The sequence below is a fragment of the Penicillium taxi genome (assembly GCF_028828555.1).
Source record: "Penicillium taxi strain IBT 34144 chromosome Unknown utg000003l_segment0_segment0, whole genome shotgun sequence".
NCBI lineage: Eukaryota > Fungi > Ascomycota > Eurotiomycetes > Eurotiales > Aspergillaceae > Penicillium > Penicillium taxi.
Window position 1 is genome coordinate 2,124,183 of NW_026643205.1, and position 18,229 is coordinate 2,142,411.

At 45.7% G+C, this 18,229-nt stretch overlaps 6 protein-coding genes across 6 annotated transcripts; 2 read left to right on the forward strand and 4 right to left on the reverse strand.

Moving 5' to 3' along the window:
* Window positions 1-337: 337 nt before the first annotated feature.
* On the reverse strand, window positions 338-1,294 carry N7495_004255 (uncharacterized protein; the record flags this gene model as incomplete). The annotated part of the gene is made up of 3 exons (XM_057206906.1): window positions 338-447; window positions 546-950; window positions 1,153-1,294. 3 exons carry the CDS (start codon window positions 1,292-1,294, stop codon window positions 338-340), a joined length of 657 nt encoding a protein of 218 aa, XP_057064586.1.
* A 470-nt stretch (window positions 1,295-1,764) lies between these two features.
* Window positions 1,765-3,696, reverse strand: N7495_004256 (lysine--tRNA ligase KRS1; the record flags this gene model as incomplete). The annotated part of the gene is made up of 3 exons (XM_057206907.1): window positions 1,765-1,775; window positions 1,835-3,422; window positions 3,475-3,696. The coding sequence occupies 3 exons, from the start codon at window positions 3,694-3,696 to the stop codon at window positions 1,765-1,767; spliced, it is 1,821 nt and encodes a 606-aa protein (XP_057064587.1).
* A 988-nt stretch (window positions 3,697-4,684) lies between these two features.
* Window positions 4,685-7,186, forward strand: N7495_004257 (putative dynamin GTPase; the record flags this gene model as incomplete). Its single annotated transcript, XM_057206908.1, has 3 exons — window positions 4,685-4,718; window positions 4,775-6,804; window positions 6,860-7,186. The coding sequence occupies 3 exons, from the start codon at window positions 4,685-4,687 to the stop codon at window positions 7,184-7,186; spliced, it is 2,391 nt and encodes a 796-aa protein (XP_057064588.1).
* A 385-nt stretch (window positions 7,187-7,571) lies between these two features.
* Window positions 7,572-9,097, forward strand: N7495_004258 (mannose-1-phosphate guanylyltransferase; the record flags this gene model as incomplete). The annotated part of the gene is made up of 4 exons (XM_057206909.1): window positions 7,572-7,631; window positions 7,707-7,763; window positions 7,839-9,014; window positions 9,071-9,097. The coding sequence occupies 4 exons, from the start codon at window positions 7,572-7,574 to the stop codon at window positions 9,095-9,097; spliced, it is 1,320 nt and encodes a 439-aa protein (XP_057064589.1).
* A 370-nt stretch (window positions 9,098-9,467) lies between these two features.
* Window positions 9,468-10,313, reverse strand: N7495_004259 (uncharacterized protein; the record flags this gene model as incomplete). Its single annotated transcript, XM_057206910.1, has 1 exon — window positions 9,468-10,313. The coding sequence occupies one exon, from the start codon at window positions 10,311-10,313 to the stop codon at window positions 9,468-9,470; it is 846 nt and encodes a 281-aa protein (XP_057064590.1).
* A 647-nt stretch (window positions 10,314-10,960) lies between these two features.
* N7495_004260 (uncharacterized protein) lies at window positions 10,961-12,022 on the reverse strand (the record flags this gene model as incomplete). Its single annotated transcript, XM_057206911.1, has 1 exon — window positions 10,961-12,022. The coding sequence occupies one exon, from the start codon at window positions 12,020-12,022 to the stop codon at window positions 10,961-10,963; it is 1,062 nt and encodes a 353-aa protein (XP_057064591.1).
* Between the last annotated feature and the right edge of the window lie 6,207 nt (window positions 12,023-18,229).

Below are 18,229 nucleotides of genomic sequence, written 5' to 3' on the forward strand. Positions count from 1 at the left end.
ACGACTTGGTCCTCTGTACTATCTCCATTCCTTTTCGAGTCGAGAATGCATTTATATCCCACCTACTACTAGCTTGTCATATATTGATCATGTTTGCTACGTCTCGTAAGCATATAAATCAAAATATCCAAATTCAAACGTTTTATGCTAGTTCCTCCAGTTCCGATTAAAATTATCTATCATCTGCATTTGTGTAGCCCAGAATGGCCAACTAGCAATAAATCACACTCTTTGTATATCCCAAGCTCAAAATCTTGACCTTTTGACTTCTTGATAACCCTCCACAGATAAAACGAGTTATTGTGCCTTCAAGCGTTAGTTTCCGTGCGGTACATCATCACTCATTATCCTTGAAATTTGAGGGACGAGCACGACGAGGCGGATTGCGACGTTCGAAGTCCTCAACAGACAGACCAGAGCCACTAAGCTGCACCTGGCTTTTGGAAGCTTGGCGAGTTCTTCCGCCAAAGGTAGTACTCTGAAAATGTCTCAATAATGATCAATATATACAAACGACGGAAAACACCATTTACAAAGCTGGGTACATACAGGCAGTTCTTCCTCATGTCTGTGGCTGAAGGAGTTGTGGGATCGGTCACCCTTCTTGTCGACCTGACACAGGCGACAGCATTGCCAACCACAGGTCAAGCAGCGGGACATGCCATCACGGTTGCGTTTGTCGCAAATGTCGCATTTGGCAGTGTGGGCTGCCACGTCGGTGAATTGAACTCCCATGGTCTTGGGGGAGCGCTTCTTGCCATAGACAGTGGGTCGGTCATTCTGTCCCTGAGCTGGGGTGTCAAGATGAGAAGTTGTCGATCTCAGGGCAGCGTTCTGGTGAGGTCCATGAGATCCAGCAGGGAAGTGATGACTGGTAACAGCGTAGTCCTCATCAGTGAGAGAGGGATCACCAGGTCCAGGAGACACGGTTGAGGCATTTATGATATGAGCTGGAAGTTCGGCCGGGGCAAGCGTCGAGATATCCTATTTGATATACGAGTTAGTTGACATGTCTGATGTATGACTTCGTTCATACTAGAAGATGTAGGACCAAGTCAAGAAGGGGGAGAAGATTCAGTTGATAACGCGAAAAAGATTGAATGTGTGAAGGTGTTTCTCGAAGACATCCCTCGACTGTTGTAGTATAAGGACTTACCATTTGAGCATGGATCAGAGGACCGTGGCAAAGGGTACAGTAGTACTCAGTCTGACAACTGATCGACTTTATGAGATCGCCAAAGGAAGGAAGCGTGACTTTCGAATTAGGATGAACGTCAAGTCCGTTAGTGTCCATTATGAGACGTGTGAATGATGGTTAGTGAATTTCACTTTGAAGAAGCGATGGTGAGAGTTGATGATGAAACAGGAATAAGTCCGAAGGATGGTGTCGCGGTAAAAAGGGGAAGAGAGATTAGAGCAGAGGTGGATGAAAAACAAAATAATGGAAGAGGGGTGATGGAAGAAGAGGTGAGAGAGGTAAACGGTGACTTTTATATGGGAGTCATGTACGGAAATTCCGTTATTGGAAATGAACACAAAGCGCAGTATTTGACTATGGGTTTAATTGGAAGTTTACCAACAAGTATTGAGTTATGAGTGGAACAGCAGTATGGTCAATAACTCTCGGGCGAGGCCGAGATATCTTTTTTTAGGATACCTAGAATTTATCTGGCGTATTCATAGAAACCGTTGAAGCAATATGCAAGACCAAGACTGTCATCATACGTTCAGTAGATACCAACATCTCTCAAATATTCATATCAATCATTTGTGGGCTGTATCGTGCAGGTTAGTGAAATCGGTTCCTGGAAGTTACAAGATAGCAATAACATACGAATTCCCTCCTCGGGCTGGACATCAACGCCGACAACTTCAGCAGCAGACTTGGGCTCTGCTGCAGACTTGTCCTCCTTCATCATGGGGAAGGTCAGGACCTCCTTGATACTGTAGTTGTCGGTAAGGAACATGACCAAACGGTCAATACCCATACCCCAACCACCAGTGGGAGGAAGACCGTACTCCAGAGAAGTGCAGAAGGTTTCATCGATGAGTTGAGCCTCGTCATCACCCTGATCCTTCTGGTTGGCCTGCTCCTCGAAACGCAAGCGTTGGTCAAAGGGATCGTTCAACTCAGTGTAGGCGTTGATGATCTCCTTCTTAGCAGCGAAGGCCTCGAAACGCTCGCACAGACCGGCGTTTTGACGGTGGTATTTGGCCAGGGGAGACATCATTTGCGGGTGGCCTGTAATGAAGGTGGGGTTGACACAAGTCTCCTCGATAAATTCACCGACCAGTTTGTCCAACATGCGAGCGTTAGTCTGAGGAGCTGAGCATTCCACATTCTTCTTCTTCAGGATGCGCTTGAGGAAATCGTTCGTCTCCTTGGTGTGGAGCTGGTCACCCGGAGGGAACTTCTCTCCGCAGGCCTCCTCTAGGGCAGGGATCATCTCTACTCGCCTCCAGGGGGCCTTCCAGTTGATGTTGTACACCTCACCGTCCTGGGTGTGGAAAGTAGTTTCATATCCACCAGTGACAGTCTTGACAAGGTTCGAAACCAAGTCTTCGGTAAGGTCCATAAGATCGTACATATCGGCATATGCTTGGTAAAACTCGCAGGTGGTGAACTCGGGGTTGTGGGTCAGATCGATACCTTCGTTACGGAACTGACGACCGATCTCGTACACACGCTCAAGACCACCAACAATAAGCATCTTCAGGTACAATTCAGGAGCAACACGCATGAACAGGTTCATATCGAGATCGTTGTGGTGGGTAACAAAGGGCTTAGCAGTAGCTCCACCGGCAATGGCGTTCATCATAGGGGTCTCGACTTCAGTGAAGTCGCGGCTATCGAAGTAGTTGCGGATGTAAGAAACGATCTTGGCACGGGTACGGAAAATATTGCGAGAGCGGTCGTTCATGATCAGATCCAGGTAGCGCTGGCGGAAACGCTGCTCCTTGTCCTGGAAACCGTAGTGCTCGGAGGGAATAGCGTGCAAGCACGGCGACAAGAGGACAACCTCAGTGGCAAAGATAGACAGCTCACCATCGGCACGGTTCTTGGGGGCAGTACGACCGGGGAAACCGACAATACCGATAATATCACCTCGGCGGAGGTGCTCATGCTGTGCCTCAAAGGGAACGCTGCCAGTAGCAAATTGAGCCTGGCACAGAATCTGAACCTTCACACCCTCGGCACGGATGTCATAAAAGTTGAGCTTGGCGCCGGAGGTACGCTTGGTGAAGATACGACCGGCAAGGCGAATAGGGACATCGGGCTTCTGTTCTCCCTTCTCGAGACCCTCATACTCCTTCAAGAAGTTGCGCAGATCAGTGGTGACCTGAAATTTGTGGGGGTAAGGGTCAGGGTTCTTGGTCTCGCGCAGCTTGTTGATCTTCTTGCTGCGGATCTCGAAATATTGCTGTGGGGCGATGTCAGTCCAGGAGCTGCGCAAGGATATTGAATCAACTGACGTTAGGAGTAAGGTTAGCCTCCTCATCCTCCTCGGATGCCTTCTTCTCAGTCTTAGGCTTGGGAGGAGCAGCAGCTTCCTTCTCCTTCTTCTTGGCCTCCTTCTCGCGCAACTTCTGGCGTCTCTTCAATTCGGACTTGGACACCTTCTCGCCGGTGACATCATCGAGCAAAAGGTTGGCAATTGAGGTCTCGACCTCCTTGACAGGGTTAGAATCCGCCATGATGTCTGGTAGAATGATCGAGAGTGGATGGTGGGATGAAGGTGGAGGGGCGTTGAAATTTTGGGCGGCAGTGACCCCGTCGATCTCTCATTGGCTACAGATTTAAATGAGTCACTTACTAACCATCTTGCAGTCTTCCTAGTATACGATACCTTAGTATCTAGAGAACTCCCTACTGATTTCCTGATAATGGATCCTCTTATTCACCGAAAGTCCATCTGATACTACTTCCAATTCTCTTTTTACTTTCAAATACATGATTTTATAGTTATCACGGATGCTTACTCGATATGGACTTAGGGCTTAGGGCATTTCAGTGGGGTTTCTACCCCGCCCATTCAAAGTTAGGGCCGGGCCTTGATATCTATGGAGCACTGATTGAAGACGTGTATCATGAATTTCTAGTGTTTCTCTACTGAACCAGCAGGCTTTTGCTACTGAGTATGCTAAATCAGGGGCAGACAAAATCACCAATATTGTCTTGTTAAATCTGCGTGATAAGAGTCAGTTCCAAGACTGGAAATTTGGACCTCAATATATTTACCCAAGGTTGCTAGTGTTAGTTTGGACCAGCTTCAAGGTTGTTCTCATACCTTAGTTTGGATTTCTAAAATTAGCATGTTTGATTCGGATACCAAGTTTGATATCGTGTCAATGTTTGATATTTTGAGGCTCCGGAGGTCTAACTCAATGTAAATAACGATTCTACCCTATTGCTATTCTCTCTTTCTCTCTCTCTCTCTCTCTCTCTCTCTCTCTCTCTCTCTCTCTCTCTCTCTCTCTTTCTCTTTGCCTTTTCTCCATCCATCTCTATCCATTAATTTTTCATTTTTTCATAGCCCTGGGCTGTCAACCCTATCATTCACATTAGTCTAAGGGTTCCAAAAAGGTAAGCATCCTTCTCTTTTTCTTTGCTGGACTCCATCTAAGCACCCGAAATGCCTGGACATAGTCTCTACCCTGAACAATACATTACAAAGTTGCAGCCATGGGGAATCACACCAGAGAGCCGAAAGCCGAAGGTAAAGTCAAGTTCCATCAATAACTAAGTGGCCATCACTGATCAACCCATCGATAGAAGCCATCGGAATTTCGTCAAGTCTGGATATACTGGCCCGTGATATGAAGGAACTGGTCAAAAAGATACAAAACCTGAGTCATCTTGGCATAGAGGACAATCAGATTGCCCTGCCCAAGATTTGTGTTGTTGGTGACCAGAGCACTGGCAAAAGCTCCCTTATTGAAGGAATTTCTGAAATAAAAGTGCCTCGAAGTGCTGGGACCTGCACTAGATGTCCTATGGAGATAAATCTCTGTGAGACTGAACCGGACCAGAATTGGGCATGCTCAATTTATCTGTCCAACAAATACACCCATGATCCGCAGAAGAAATCTCGTAAGCTTTCAAAGTTGCCGGACTGTCTTGGTCCTTGGGTTTCCTATGGTGGGCGGGATGAATTCCCCTTCATAACCCTCACAGACAAAGAATTAGTTCAAAATGCGATCTATTGGGCCCAGCTGGCGATTCTCAATCCAAGTGCAAACCATAATGATTATATCCCGGGTAAGAACGCCGAAACCTCGACCGATATTGAGGTTTTGTTCTCGCCAAATATTGTCCGTCTGGATATTTCTGGCCCTCATTTCCCCACACTGTCGTTTTACGACCTCCCTGGTGTTATCAGCCAGGCTGAACACGATAAAGACGCCTATTTGGTACACCTTGTTGAGAAGATGGTTAGGCAGCATATTTCACAGGCAAATTGCATAATTTTGCTCACTCTGACAATGACTGATGATGCTACCAATTCGAGCGCGGCTCGAATCATTCGCAGTATAAAAGCTGCCAAAGACCGAACGCTTGGGGTTTTGACAAAGCCTGATCGTCTTCCACTTGACCTTGACCATACCCAGTGGGTTGAAATGCTCAATGGGAGCAAGTTCCAGCTGGGCCATGGGTACTTCGTGGTGAAGAACAACCCCGACACCAACGTCGACCACGCCGAGGCGAGGAAGGATGAAGAGACATTTTTCGACAGCCCATTCTGGTCGCAAGAGCTGGGCGAGTTCCAGGACCGCTTCGGGGTGCAAAATTTGCAGTCCGCATTGTCCTCGATTTTGTTAACTCAGATCCAAAACTGTCTTCCTTCTGTCATCAAACAGATTGATGACAAAGCAAACAGAATCGACATCGAGTTGCGTACTCTTCCAGCTCCCCCCGCTGATAATCTACAGTGTATTCTTTTGGAAAAGGTCATCACGCTCAGACTGAGATTAAATACTCTATTTAACGGAGGGCTTCGGAGTAACCAGTTGCAACGTGAATGGAGCAATATCAATACAGACTTCAAGAAAGCCCTTGAGATCACCAGACCTAGGCTTTTAACACTTGCCCAATCCGATGAGCACACTCTTGCCGAGAAGTATGATTCCGATTGTGAGGTCGTGTCTGGCCCCGCCCCGAGACGATTGAAGCGCAAAGCACGTGATATGGAATCAAAGCCTGTAGAAGGATCGGGAATCAAGACGGGATTTGAAAAAGGGGAAATGTACATCACTGGAAATTTTCATGCTTGGAAGTCGTCGGCCGAAAAATTCTCTTTGGAGGACGTCCGGCTGATAAAGCAAGAGTCTAGTCATGCTGGCATCCCCAATCAGATCGACCCAAGTGCTATCCGCCAGCTTAACTCCAAGAGTATTAAGCATTGGATCAAGTTGCTTGAAGCTTACACCTTTGCAGTTCATGGAGTAGTCTTGAAAGCGCTGATGACAACACTTGATGATGTCATTGCCACTCAATACCGCCAGACAGGGCTATACCGTGAACTGCAAAAGGTTTTTAGCACCTTCTCCCAGGATATGAGAGCTGATTCGGTCAGACATGCCGTTAACTACTTCAATGTCGAATATGACAGACCGTTTACGCTAGCCCAAAACCAGCACAAGACACAAAAGGTCTTGATTTTGGGCGAGTTGGAATCAGCCCGGCATCTGACTCGCGCAAAATGCTTCCTGCGACATAGGCAGTACTTGGAAGATAACGTTTCCAAGGTTGAGCAGGCTGATCTGGGCCCCGATGACTATACAGAGGAGCTGGAAATGATGGCCGTGAGTGCAACTGGGGACTTAGGGATTTGGTACTCTTACTGATGTTCATCTGCAGAGCTCGCGCGCATATTACAACATTGCCAGTAGTCGGTTCCTCGACGTTATCTGCCTGTTGGTTGAGTCGAAGATTCGATCAAAGTGTCAAAATGATCTTGTAATAACGATGAATAATGAGCTCAGGGCCGACTCGCAAGACCGGTGCGTTGAGCTCATGGCCGAAGACCCGGAGAGACAGTCTCGTCGACTCCAATTAATGAAGGAGCGTGCCAAGCTTACTCAGGCCCAAACATGGATTACCTCAGTTCATCCCAATGAGAATTCTGAAACGGGAGAAGAGCAAACCATCGGGGAAGAACAAGAATGGACCGAGTACTTTGCCTGATTGTTACTTGATTGCAAAGATGAAATTGTCTTCTCATCGCTCCAAATGTTGTTGCCCAGATTGATTGTTGATTAAATCGTTGTCATTGCTTTCTAGAATGCTAGTCCAGTTTGAAATAAATTGTTAATTCTTCGGTGAAAATGCAGATACAACACTTTTCAATATGTTAATAAAATGTCAGATTATCCACCAAATATACGGAGTACTTGGGTACTCAAGCATGTAAGAAAAAGGCGGACTCAAAATTAAGGTATAGATCGTGTCAGGTGAGCAAAACCCCACCGCAAGCGTCGTCTTGGCGTTAGAAGCTCTCGATTCCGGCCACCTGGTACTTTGTAGTTTATCCTTCATTTTCGTCCAATTGTTTCTTCATCTCTCAATCAATATGCTTACAGTACCTACTGGAAACCACGCCAGTCAGGCCTCTACCAAGGCCGTTATCTTAGTATGTGACGCAATGCTCGCCCCTCACTTGGCGCTTGCATGTACTACAACAACAACAACAAACTAATATCAACAGGTCGGAGGTCCCTCGCGAGGCACTCGCTTCCGCCCATTGTCACTCGATGTGCCCAAGGTGCGTACATATTCTTATACAATTCCATTGTCTTCTGCAAGGTCCACAATCTGACAAACATTCTACGGTTTCTAGCCCCTGTTCGAGGTCGCCGGCCACCCTATCATCCACCACTGCTTGAAGGCACTGGCCAAGGTCCCTGATGTGCACGAAGTCTTGCTGGTTGGATACTACGATGAGACTGTCTTCCGCGACTTCATCTACTCTGCGATGAAGGAATACCCCCAATTCCGCATCCAGTACTTGCGCGAATACACCGCTCTGGGCACTGCGGGTGGTTTGTACCACTTCCGCGATGCCATCCTCAAGGGCAAGCCGGAGCGCTGCTTCGTGCTGAATGCTGACGTCTGCTGCTCTTTCCCTCTGGGTGAGATGCTGCGTTTGTTCGAGGAGCGCGACGCTGAAGCAGTGATTCTGGGCACCCGAGTTGGAAACGAGGCCGCGACTAACTTTGGTTGCATTGTGTCGGACTCGCATACCAAGCGCGTGCTGCACTACGTCGAGAAGCCCGAGTCACACATCTCCAACCTTATCAACTGCGGCGTGTACCTGTTCGCCACCGAGTGCATCTTCCCCGCCATTCGCAGCGCCATCAAGCGTCGCACTACCCGCCCCCGTCTCCTTTCGTACCCCTCCTCCGATAACCTTGAGTCATCCTTCATCGCCGCCGATGATGATGAGGATGCCGAAAAGAACGAAGTCATCCGCCTTGAGCAAGATATTCTGTCTGATCTCGCAGACAGCAACCGTTTCTTCGTTCACGAGACCAAGGATTTCTGGCGCCAGATCAAGACCGCTGGTTCGGCTTTGCCCGCCAACGCACTTTACCTCCAGAAAGCATTCCAGGCTGAGTCTGAAGAGCTCACCGCTCCTTCCGCCACCATCGTGCCCCCTGTTTACATTCACCCGACAGCCGAGGTTGACCCTACAGCTAAACTTGGCCCCAATGTCTCCATCGGTGCCCGTGTTGTCGTTGGCGCCGGTGCTCGTATCAAGGACGCTATTGTCCTTGAGGATTCAGAGATTCGTCATGATGCCTGTGTTATGCACTCGATCATCGGCTGGAGCAGCCGCGTCGGCGCCTGGGCGCGTGTGGAGGGTACCCCAATCCCCGTTACCAGCCACTCCACCAGCATTGTCAAGCAAGGCGTCAAGGTGCAGAGTATTACCATTCTTGGCAAGGAGTGCGGTGTCGGTGACGAGGTCCGGGTGCAGAACTGCGTCTGCCTGCCTTACAAAGAGCTCAAACGTGTAGGTTCAAGCTCATATTTTGATCTTATTTATATGCTAACTGATACTTTCCACAGGATGTCGCCAACGAGGTCATCATGTAAACGTTTACGACCCTGATCTTCTTTGTTTTAAAAATTAGTACTCTCCCATCGTCCAATACCAAGCAATATCTAATGATTTCAATACTGTCTCTAGATGGTTATTTGCTTTGCCTTGATTGCAGTTGTGCTCCTAACTAGAAAGCAGCTCATTGAAAGAGCTGTCAGCTATCTAATCCATCTATCGACTCCTATTTCATTTCCATACAATCATCAAAAAAAAAAACCGTAGTAACACCAAAGATCCGACAGTTTAGAAAACATGCTCAAAAATCAAATCATCCATACAACAACCTAATCTCTTGGAGAACATGACCAGAAGATCCAAAAAAAAAAAAAAAAAAAAAAAACACCAAATCGTATATACATAATATCAACGGTACGAGCCAGCATCATAACCAGTCTGACGAGAAGCATGATGATACTCGTCCTGCTCATAGGCATCAACACGCCCATAACCTCTGCTAGCTTGCGCATCATCATAATAACCCCGTGCCTCACCAGCATGGCTATATTCAGCCCCATTCGAGAAAGTAGCATGGTGACCACCCGATGCAGGTGAAGCGTCATAATGCACAGCAGACACAGATTCGCTGCGACGGTCGGCCAGTTTAAAATCCATGGGATCCTCGCCGGGCGCAAACGCAGCTTGACTATTCATAGGATCGTAAACGCCCAGACGATTTTGGCGACCGCGCACAATCACGTCTAGTGCCAGGGCGGCCATGTATGATGCTGTTCCTACGGCTGTGAATGCGAATAGGGCTTTGTAGCTGTGGCAGACAGATATGCCGGTTGAGTTGCCCCAGTACTCTTTGGTGCAGGAGGCGAGGATTGTGCTTGACATTCCATAGCTTAGAAGGGCTAGGGAGATGGCCCAGAGGATGAGGAGAGGGATGTTCAATGCTAGTGACAGCTTGGTAGGGAGGCCGCAGCAGCAGCCGACTAAAGCTGTGAAGATGACATTTACGATTGAAAGAGCGGCGGTTATGAGGAGCTGTTTAGTGATTTTGGCATTAGTATCGAGCTTGGATGTGTTGTGTGTTACTGTGGGCCTTACGATGAGAAAGGCAAAAGGTAACTTATATCCGTCAGTGTGGAGGTGAGAAATAAATACTGCTAAGATGATTCCGACGACGACAGCTGAAAGTAGAGAGAGGAAACGAATGATTTGTAAGGGTAAAAATGGATATGCAGATGGCTTGACAGAAGACCGCATGATGGATATGATAGATGATGAAGAGAAATGGAAGATGGAAGTTGATTTTTGGGAGTGTAAACATGATCGGCGCTGCACTTGACAAGTTGGGGAAGCTTGCGTCATTATCTATTTTTATATTTTACGCAGTACTATGATTACCTGATCTTGGCGTGAGTCTAGATTGTCTTCTATGGACCCTGAACTCATTTCATAAGTGTAACTACTTGACTTCTACTTACATATATCTTCACCCGTCTGAGCCACACCAGTTGTTTCAGTTCTGACCCACACAACGTCTGAGCTAAAGATGATAAAATTACCCATGCTTCAGATAAGCGTTCTTCGTCCCGATTAGCTGTCTACTTTGTATAGACCGAAGCAGATCCGGTAACATATATCTCTAATTCCAGCTTGAAATATGTCCTGTACCAGACCAAAACTATTGATTGAAATTGAACGAAGGCTATGAATTCACTTTCCCCAATCAGTACAGCTCGAGAGAACCAAAGAATAGCTTCTACGACGGCTGCGGATACTGATCGCGATTTAACAGCAAATATAATATGTCTTTCTTATTATAGATTCGCCTTCGTATATACTCCTGTTATTCCCGCTAGGATATCACTTTGTGTCCTGTGACCCCAACTCCCAAAAAGGTATGGAAGTCAGCAAAAAAGACCACAAGCACCAGCAGTCAAAGTACCAAAAACACCAACAGGCGCTGCGCCACCAGCATAGCCCAAAGCAATCATTCCAGTGGTGAACTCGGTACAGCCTTTATCACAAAACCAACTTCCACCGCACTTTATCTCAAATGAAAGTTGCGACTGAATGGCGCTATCATGTGTAATGACAATCTGGCCATTGCGGGGATACTTATAGCCAATGTGATACTTCGGGATACCCCACTGACCTTCATAGGTGGTGCTTTCATACCAGGACTTCTTCACCTGAGGTCCAGCCGAGACATGCAAGAACTTAGCAACGGCAGCACTCCGAGTCTTGACATCATTATCGCCACCAGCGAACATGCAGTCGTACGAGATTTTGCAGGAGTCAGAGATTGAATACTCGGTCTTTCGACATCCATTCCCCTCGATGGAATCAAAGACAGTATTGAAGACGGAGTTTGGATCAGTAAGCTTGAGGTTTTCTTTATGCAGACTTGAGTCCGTGACATATATCGCATCAGAAGAGAGAGTAAGAGACGAAGTCGTCTTCCCAGGTGCCGGTGCAGGAGCATCACCACCACCGCCACCAGGCCGAGTCTCACTCTTATGGTCGCAGATGTAAGCAGATGCGCATTCCGTACCATCATCTAGGATGTAGATACCACGCTCATGGTGAGCTCTACATCCGAAAGCATGGTTTTCCATAGTGTGGGTAGCCAGACCGGCAAGTCGCATATTTGAGTCCGGAATTGAGGGATCGATGACGATGTTGAATTCGTCTCCGTTAGGCATCTTGCGCTTCACTCCGTTTTTACGCCAGGGATAAGATCCGTCCCAGGGGACGTCGATCATCATGTCGGGTGTAACCCATTTTCCTCTCGTTCCTTGGGCGTCCCAAGGGCCAGCGTGGTAGTACATGATTTGGCGGGAGGTTGATTCACCATTTGGTGGGTGGATGCCACAGTCTGCGAGCACGACACGCTCATCTGGACGGTACTCTGCCAAGGCAACAGATGCAATGGAGGTAATTGTGAGAAGAATCGAGGATGTAAACATCTTGAAGGTTGTTCCAAGCTTGGCAAAATGGCTGGCGGAGTTTTTCCTTTGTAGTCCTTGGTTAGGATACTTAACCTGATTACCCTGGATGATCAGAGTATTTATACTGTCAACACCAACGGTCTCCGAGTACCTGATCTCGGGGTCTTTGGAAGGGAGTTGAACACCGGTGACACGGGCATCACTTGGTCGGTTCTTTGGACCTATTTTTGACAATTCTCGGTGACGCCGAGCTGATGTTCAATTCTCAAACATGCCACATACATTCTGAAGCTGTGTAAATGGCACAGACTATACAAAGTGGAACTAACTGCAGCAATATCAATTCTTCAATAAAGCAAGGAAACTCTTAGCGAAGCTTCTTAAATAAATGGTTGGACCAGACTGGTTGTTGATTTAGCTGATTCAGCTCACTGCCAGTGTGCGTGTTGTATTTCGCTGTACATATCTAGGTTTCCACCGTATACGAGAAAGAATTCCTTGGTATTTTGCTGCCCAGGATTACAGGCAGGTCTGGACTTTTTCGGGAATGCGAACTCGAAAATTTCAGGTTGTTATTGAAATTGATATCGTGGCTGGAGCACACAATTGATTGAAACTCGGGCTAAGTGGTTGCCTCATCTCACCCGTGGAACAAGTATGGAACATCAAAAGAGACACCAACCACTGCCAAGGCTGCCAAGCCATGACATATTGCGGAGGAAATTCATGGACTTTTGATTGGTGAAGAATCTCTGAATCCCTTCATAGAAGTTGAAGTGATGTTAACATATCCTACCATATTGGAGACCACCGCCAATATATGGATGGCATTTACCGGTGATAATACCAGATGAATGGCGCCAGATGTTTATAAAGACTCTTAGAAGCTTAGTAGCGAGATTCCCTGCCAAAGAGATGAAAATGACGATCAGAATTCTCATATCCCGTTTGTGATGGGCTAGGCTGCTTTTGAAGTATGCTAGTGGTGTCGCTCATCCGGACTTCCAACTTGAAAAGATCCCTTTCTTTGAATCACTGCTGACCCCTCCCCCCTGGTTGATCTTACGCGGTTAGTGTCCATTTTCAAGGCAAAGGAAAGGGAACAAACATCAAAGTTCCAGTCTTCAAATCTTCCGGGCGACAAACGATGCCCATTGCTACTTACGTTCATGACTCGACACATCCTGTCCATTTTCGGAGAAATCAACTTGTCTATGATCAAGTTTGTGAAGAGAAAATGACCGATATGATTGATGCTAAGCTGCATCTTGACACCATCTAAAATCTGCTGGTATTGGCCCCAATCTTGTTTACCATTAAATCGACATGCTCCACATCTATATAAAGTCACTCACTTGGCCGCTTCTCTAAGTTGAGCCTGTGAGGCAAAGCTCAACTTAAGGAAAAGGATTTGAACCGAGGGAGCCATGTCGAAAATTGTGCTTAATGTCTACTAATGGCCAGCGAATATTATCAGTCTGGGAGGTTGTTTCGCGATGGAAAGGCAGAATTCTGTACCAGGTCATTGAGGAGAAACACTGGTCACGAGTATAACCTTCCCTGTTATCATAGAAGAGCAGCTAAAAGATGAAACATGATTGGTAGTGGTACTTTTAGTGAATACAGACATCGTGAAGCAAGCAATATTTTTGATCTCGTATGAAATAAAGAGAACTCGAATGCTTTAGTGGGGAACTAGGTGAGATTTGTGACAGCTGGATTGAAAGCATACTTAGCTTATTACAGTTCAATTATAGAAGTACGGCATCGGCGTGTCATCTAAGGTTTCTCGTGTGATCGATTTTTTCACGGAGCCAAGGACAGCGTTCACGATGGTAACTAACCTATCGTTTTTCATAATGTAGAAACTTTCATGAAGATTTCCTTTTAAGAAGCTATTCATCTTTATCCTAGTAGATTTTCCTAAGTGAAAGTCCCCTTTGAACCTTGGGCGCTATTTTTGTTATTTTCCAGCTTGTAAGGAGACTTGAATGTAATTCCACGCATACAGTAAGCGCGGCATGTTTGATGGCAATCTTCTGGAGATAAATCAGAAATTTTTCAAATTGTTATATTACACTCTGACGAGAAGCATGCCAAGGCAAAAGAAGAGCCATACTTGAGGTTCTTTTATCTTTTAGTTTATAGAGAAAATATTTTGGGTCTAAAACTCCTGCACTTGCCCCCTCTATTTGTCTGATTTGCATCTATCGTTCATATTCCAATTCCAGGTCAGGCGTTCGTTCGATAAAGAGCCGATTGTTCACACTGCTTGCTGTATATGTTGGTGACCTGTAACTTTTAAACTGATACACCTTCCAAGCCCATTTGATGGAAGTAAGAAATAAGATCTTGCGTAATTTCATCGTGACGGATCAAGCCCGTACACTTATACAGAGTGAGGAAGTCCATTCCATTGTATGCAACTTTAGATCCAGGTTTCAATGTCCTTATCAATTTAAGAGTTAATGGTCGCTAACTTGAGATCATGGTGGAAACAGCAATTCGACTTACGTTGGAAACAGGGTAAAGTTCTGACCAAGTACACCGTTCATTGTCCATCTCACAGCAATGGTGTGTGCACTTCCGGCCTAGTGAAGTGGCTCGAATGTGTATTGCTTCCATCCGGATCGAGATCTTTCAATGAAGGCCCCAAATTGGCTTCGATTGGTCACCGAGATGAGATCACTCCCTTCCAGACCTTCAGGTACTGGTGCAGTATCTGCTCGTGGTAATGTTTGCTCGCGATATCATTTCGGCAGAATGGAGGGGAAGTAGCCGAAGCGATAGTGATGGTAGACAGAAGCATCAAGGTAATGCTGAAAAAAGCTCCAGCAAAGATCATCGTGAACGGATAGATAGGATAACGATTGAGTGGATAGTTAGAAGATAATCTGATCGAGAGCAATGGCTTCCAAAGCTACCTACAGAGACATGATGGCCTTTTTATATTTGAAATGCAACTTAGTGTCTGCTTATTTTGTCAGACTTGGCTCCTCAGTATTATTAATACACGTCAGCTTCCTACACAAACCCGTAATCCGGAGAGTTTCAATAGATGAGCGAACAATCATCAACCTTGAAACTTTGAAAGATGATTGTTGATTGGCCAGTATTTGATTTGCTCCCACTATTATGCAGCCAGCGCCATGAGTTGCCGTTTTGGGTTAGCTTAGGGTTGTTTCATTAGAGCAATGCCAATGCCAACCTCACTTTGCGCCCCTGAGTGGTACTTCTGCAGTAGTCTTTGAGCCTTTGCCAGCTGTATAGGTATTTGTCAGATATATCAACACTGATGAATTCTTCAAAGTTCTTGACTTGATCTCCTCTCCATAATAAATATGGTTGGCATCCCGGGTCAATCCCGAAGATGCTATTCTTGCAGGCGCCGCAAGAAGGGCGTAAGTGAACTATCTCTAGACAATTAGGGGTTAAACACTGAATTTTCTGAAATACTATAACTGACAAACCATGAAGTGTGATCAACAAGAACCATCATGCGGAGAGTGCAGAAAGGCTTGCATTCCGTGCGAAGGTTACTCTAAAGCCCTTGTAATCCACCAATATGACACCGATACGCTACGCTTTCAGCATCTCGAGAGCAAGGAAAAGACATTCCGCAGTTCTTTATCCAAAAACTCAGACATGGATTCTAAGCAGGGTATCTTGCCTACCAACTTAGTAGCCAATGCCACCTTTTCATGTTCTGCAATTGCGTTAGGAGTTACCGATTTATTCTGGAGCTCTTACTTACCCCATGGTTGTTATATATCGATATTCGACTCTACACAGCAAACACTGGGTGGATCCATTAGTGTTCTTCAAAATCTAGTACCGAAAAGCCGTCTCCTCCGCACTGCTGCCAACAGATTCAGATTGAACACACCCCATTAAATGAAAGATCAAGCTCAAATTCTTCTCGGGAATTCGCTGCAACAAATGTGCAAGATGATCAATAGCAAAAAGAGGCCTGGTATTGAAATTCTTGGCGCCGCTAGGCTATGTAGTTTTTATGAAGTATAGCTCTGTCTTCCTTACCATGACGATTTTGGCATACCTACTAACCATCAGACCTAGGCATTATATGGGAGTGACTGGGGATGTGATGAAGGGCAATATAATCGCTGGCAAACTCATCAATCTGGTGATCTCGCAATAGTTCTATCGCTACCGCCATCATATTTCGCGACTGGCGAAGCACACAGATTTTTTGTTGATGGTCGGCTCCATTATGTATGTGACTAAATGATGAATAGTCAGCCTATGGTACTAAAATTCTTATGAATAGGCACTGTGTGGTATCAGACAGCGAAAACGACTTCTACTAAGTGAGCCAGAATGGATGAGCCAACCATGGCTATACCATGAGAAAACCCCAAAGGATCATCTTATTGATATTTTCTTGGAAATAGCTATTTTATACGAGGAGTTTGATAGCTGCAATATGCGCAATGATAAAATGGATCTGTCATGCCATCAGGGATGGCTTCATGAAGCTTGTTGCAGCACCATGAAAAAACTAATTCATTGGAAGACCGATATTGCAGGAGTCTCAGGAATTACTATCCCCGAAAATTTGGATTGGCAGGAGTCCAAGAGCACGACTCGCGAACGAATAGCCCAAGTGCATATCATGTCACTATATTGGACCATAGGTCTTATAGCGTACGATGCATGCAAGGTGATCTGCCACGGAAGTTTGGTCACACCTGGAATCGAGCCTCATGATCATTGCAGGAATATTGTCCGATGTATGCCATTATTCTTGCACTCAAGTACGGGCATGCCTCGACAGCATCTGGTTCCTGTGCCCTTAATAGCAGCTATTACTTATTTGCAATCAACAACTTCGACTTCTTTGCAGCTGGAGCGCAACTATCTGATCGCTTTATTTCAGAGAGCCGATTTTGCACCAATGAGACATTTCTTGTCTAGTATGATCTCAGTTGAATTCCATATTTAAGATTGCTTTATCTCATCACCGGTCTATACTTCTCTGTCTCCTATACCATAGATGATGCCTCTTTCCAGGCTCTGAGCCTTCGAGCTAAAAGCTTTGTAAATTGTATCGACTCCGCTAGATGGAGTATTGAAATGCCTTGGTGACAGTTGTCATGTCTTTCTTCTCCGCCTCTTCGATATTGATTTAGGCAGATATGTTAATCTCGGCCTGGAGATCTGGTAGATATGTTTTTCCAAGATTCTGCCTATTCGGATACCAGGAGATGAAGATGGTAGACCAAAGCTAGAAAACAGGTGAAATAATCCAGAGCAATAAGCCCATGTAGATACTTGGGCTTGTCACCAGCTCAAAACATCTGACTGCCAATAGCTTGATGTGAGTGATGTATATATCAAGAATCAGTATCTTGTAACGCAGGCTAGAAGGAAATTTGTTATGACATACCCTTGTTTTTTGAACATCACGTAAAAAGCTGGGAACACCCTTCTCTCAATAGGTTTGCAGGAGTTGAGCGATATTCAGACCATTACAATAAAGTCCACGTTAAAAGTCAGCTTTGGTTCAAGAGTAGCCTGGCTCGGCAATATTTCATACATGCGGAACTTGATTCTCAGGAACTTAATCAAAACCTTAGAAGTTTTTAGTATGAAATAATCTACGTCTATATACCTGAAGAAGGTCATGAACATCTTAAAATAAAAAATATTTGGACCAGTCCATAAAATTGAGGTCTTACAACTCTTCCGAAGCCTAAATCGGGATTGTCTAGGTGTTCAGCTGCATCCAACCCTGAAATCTTTTGCCCGAATTAACATATGCCCAGGTTGTGACAGTTTTGGAAGCTCACTCATGTAATTCACATATGAAGTGAAGTTCAGTGATAAGTCGCAATGCTTGCTTCGAACTCTGAAGTTCAGAACTGGTGATTACAGAATGAGGACTGGGGTAGGTCGGAGGCTACGCTCAACATTTTTATAAACAACCTTGCCCTGAAAAGATAGGCCTTTGACGGCCTCATTCTGTCAGCTACCAAGTCTCAGGGCTGTGTTCATCAACTGCCTTCAACCTTTTAAGGTCCCAAGGTTGGATGCACATTCCACTTTTCAGAGAACTACGTGCTGTGTAAACAACAATTCTTCGACCAGCCAAATCACCAGCTAAACATATTTCAAAAGACCTGAGACCAATTATCCTCACAGCAGAAGACTTAGAGCTCTTTCTTCATCTACTGCTTATTAATGATACCAGAATCGAGTATATAG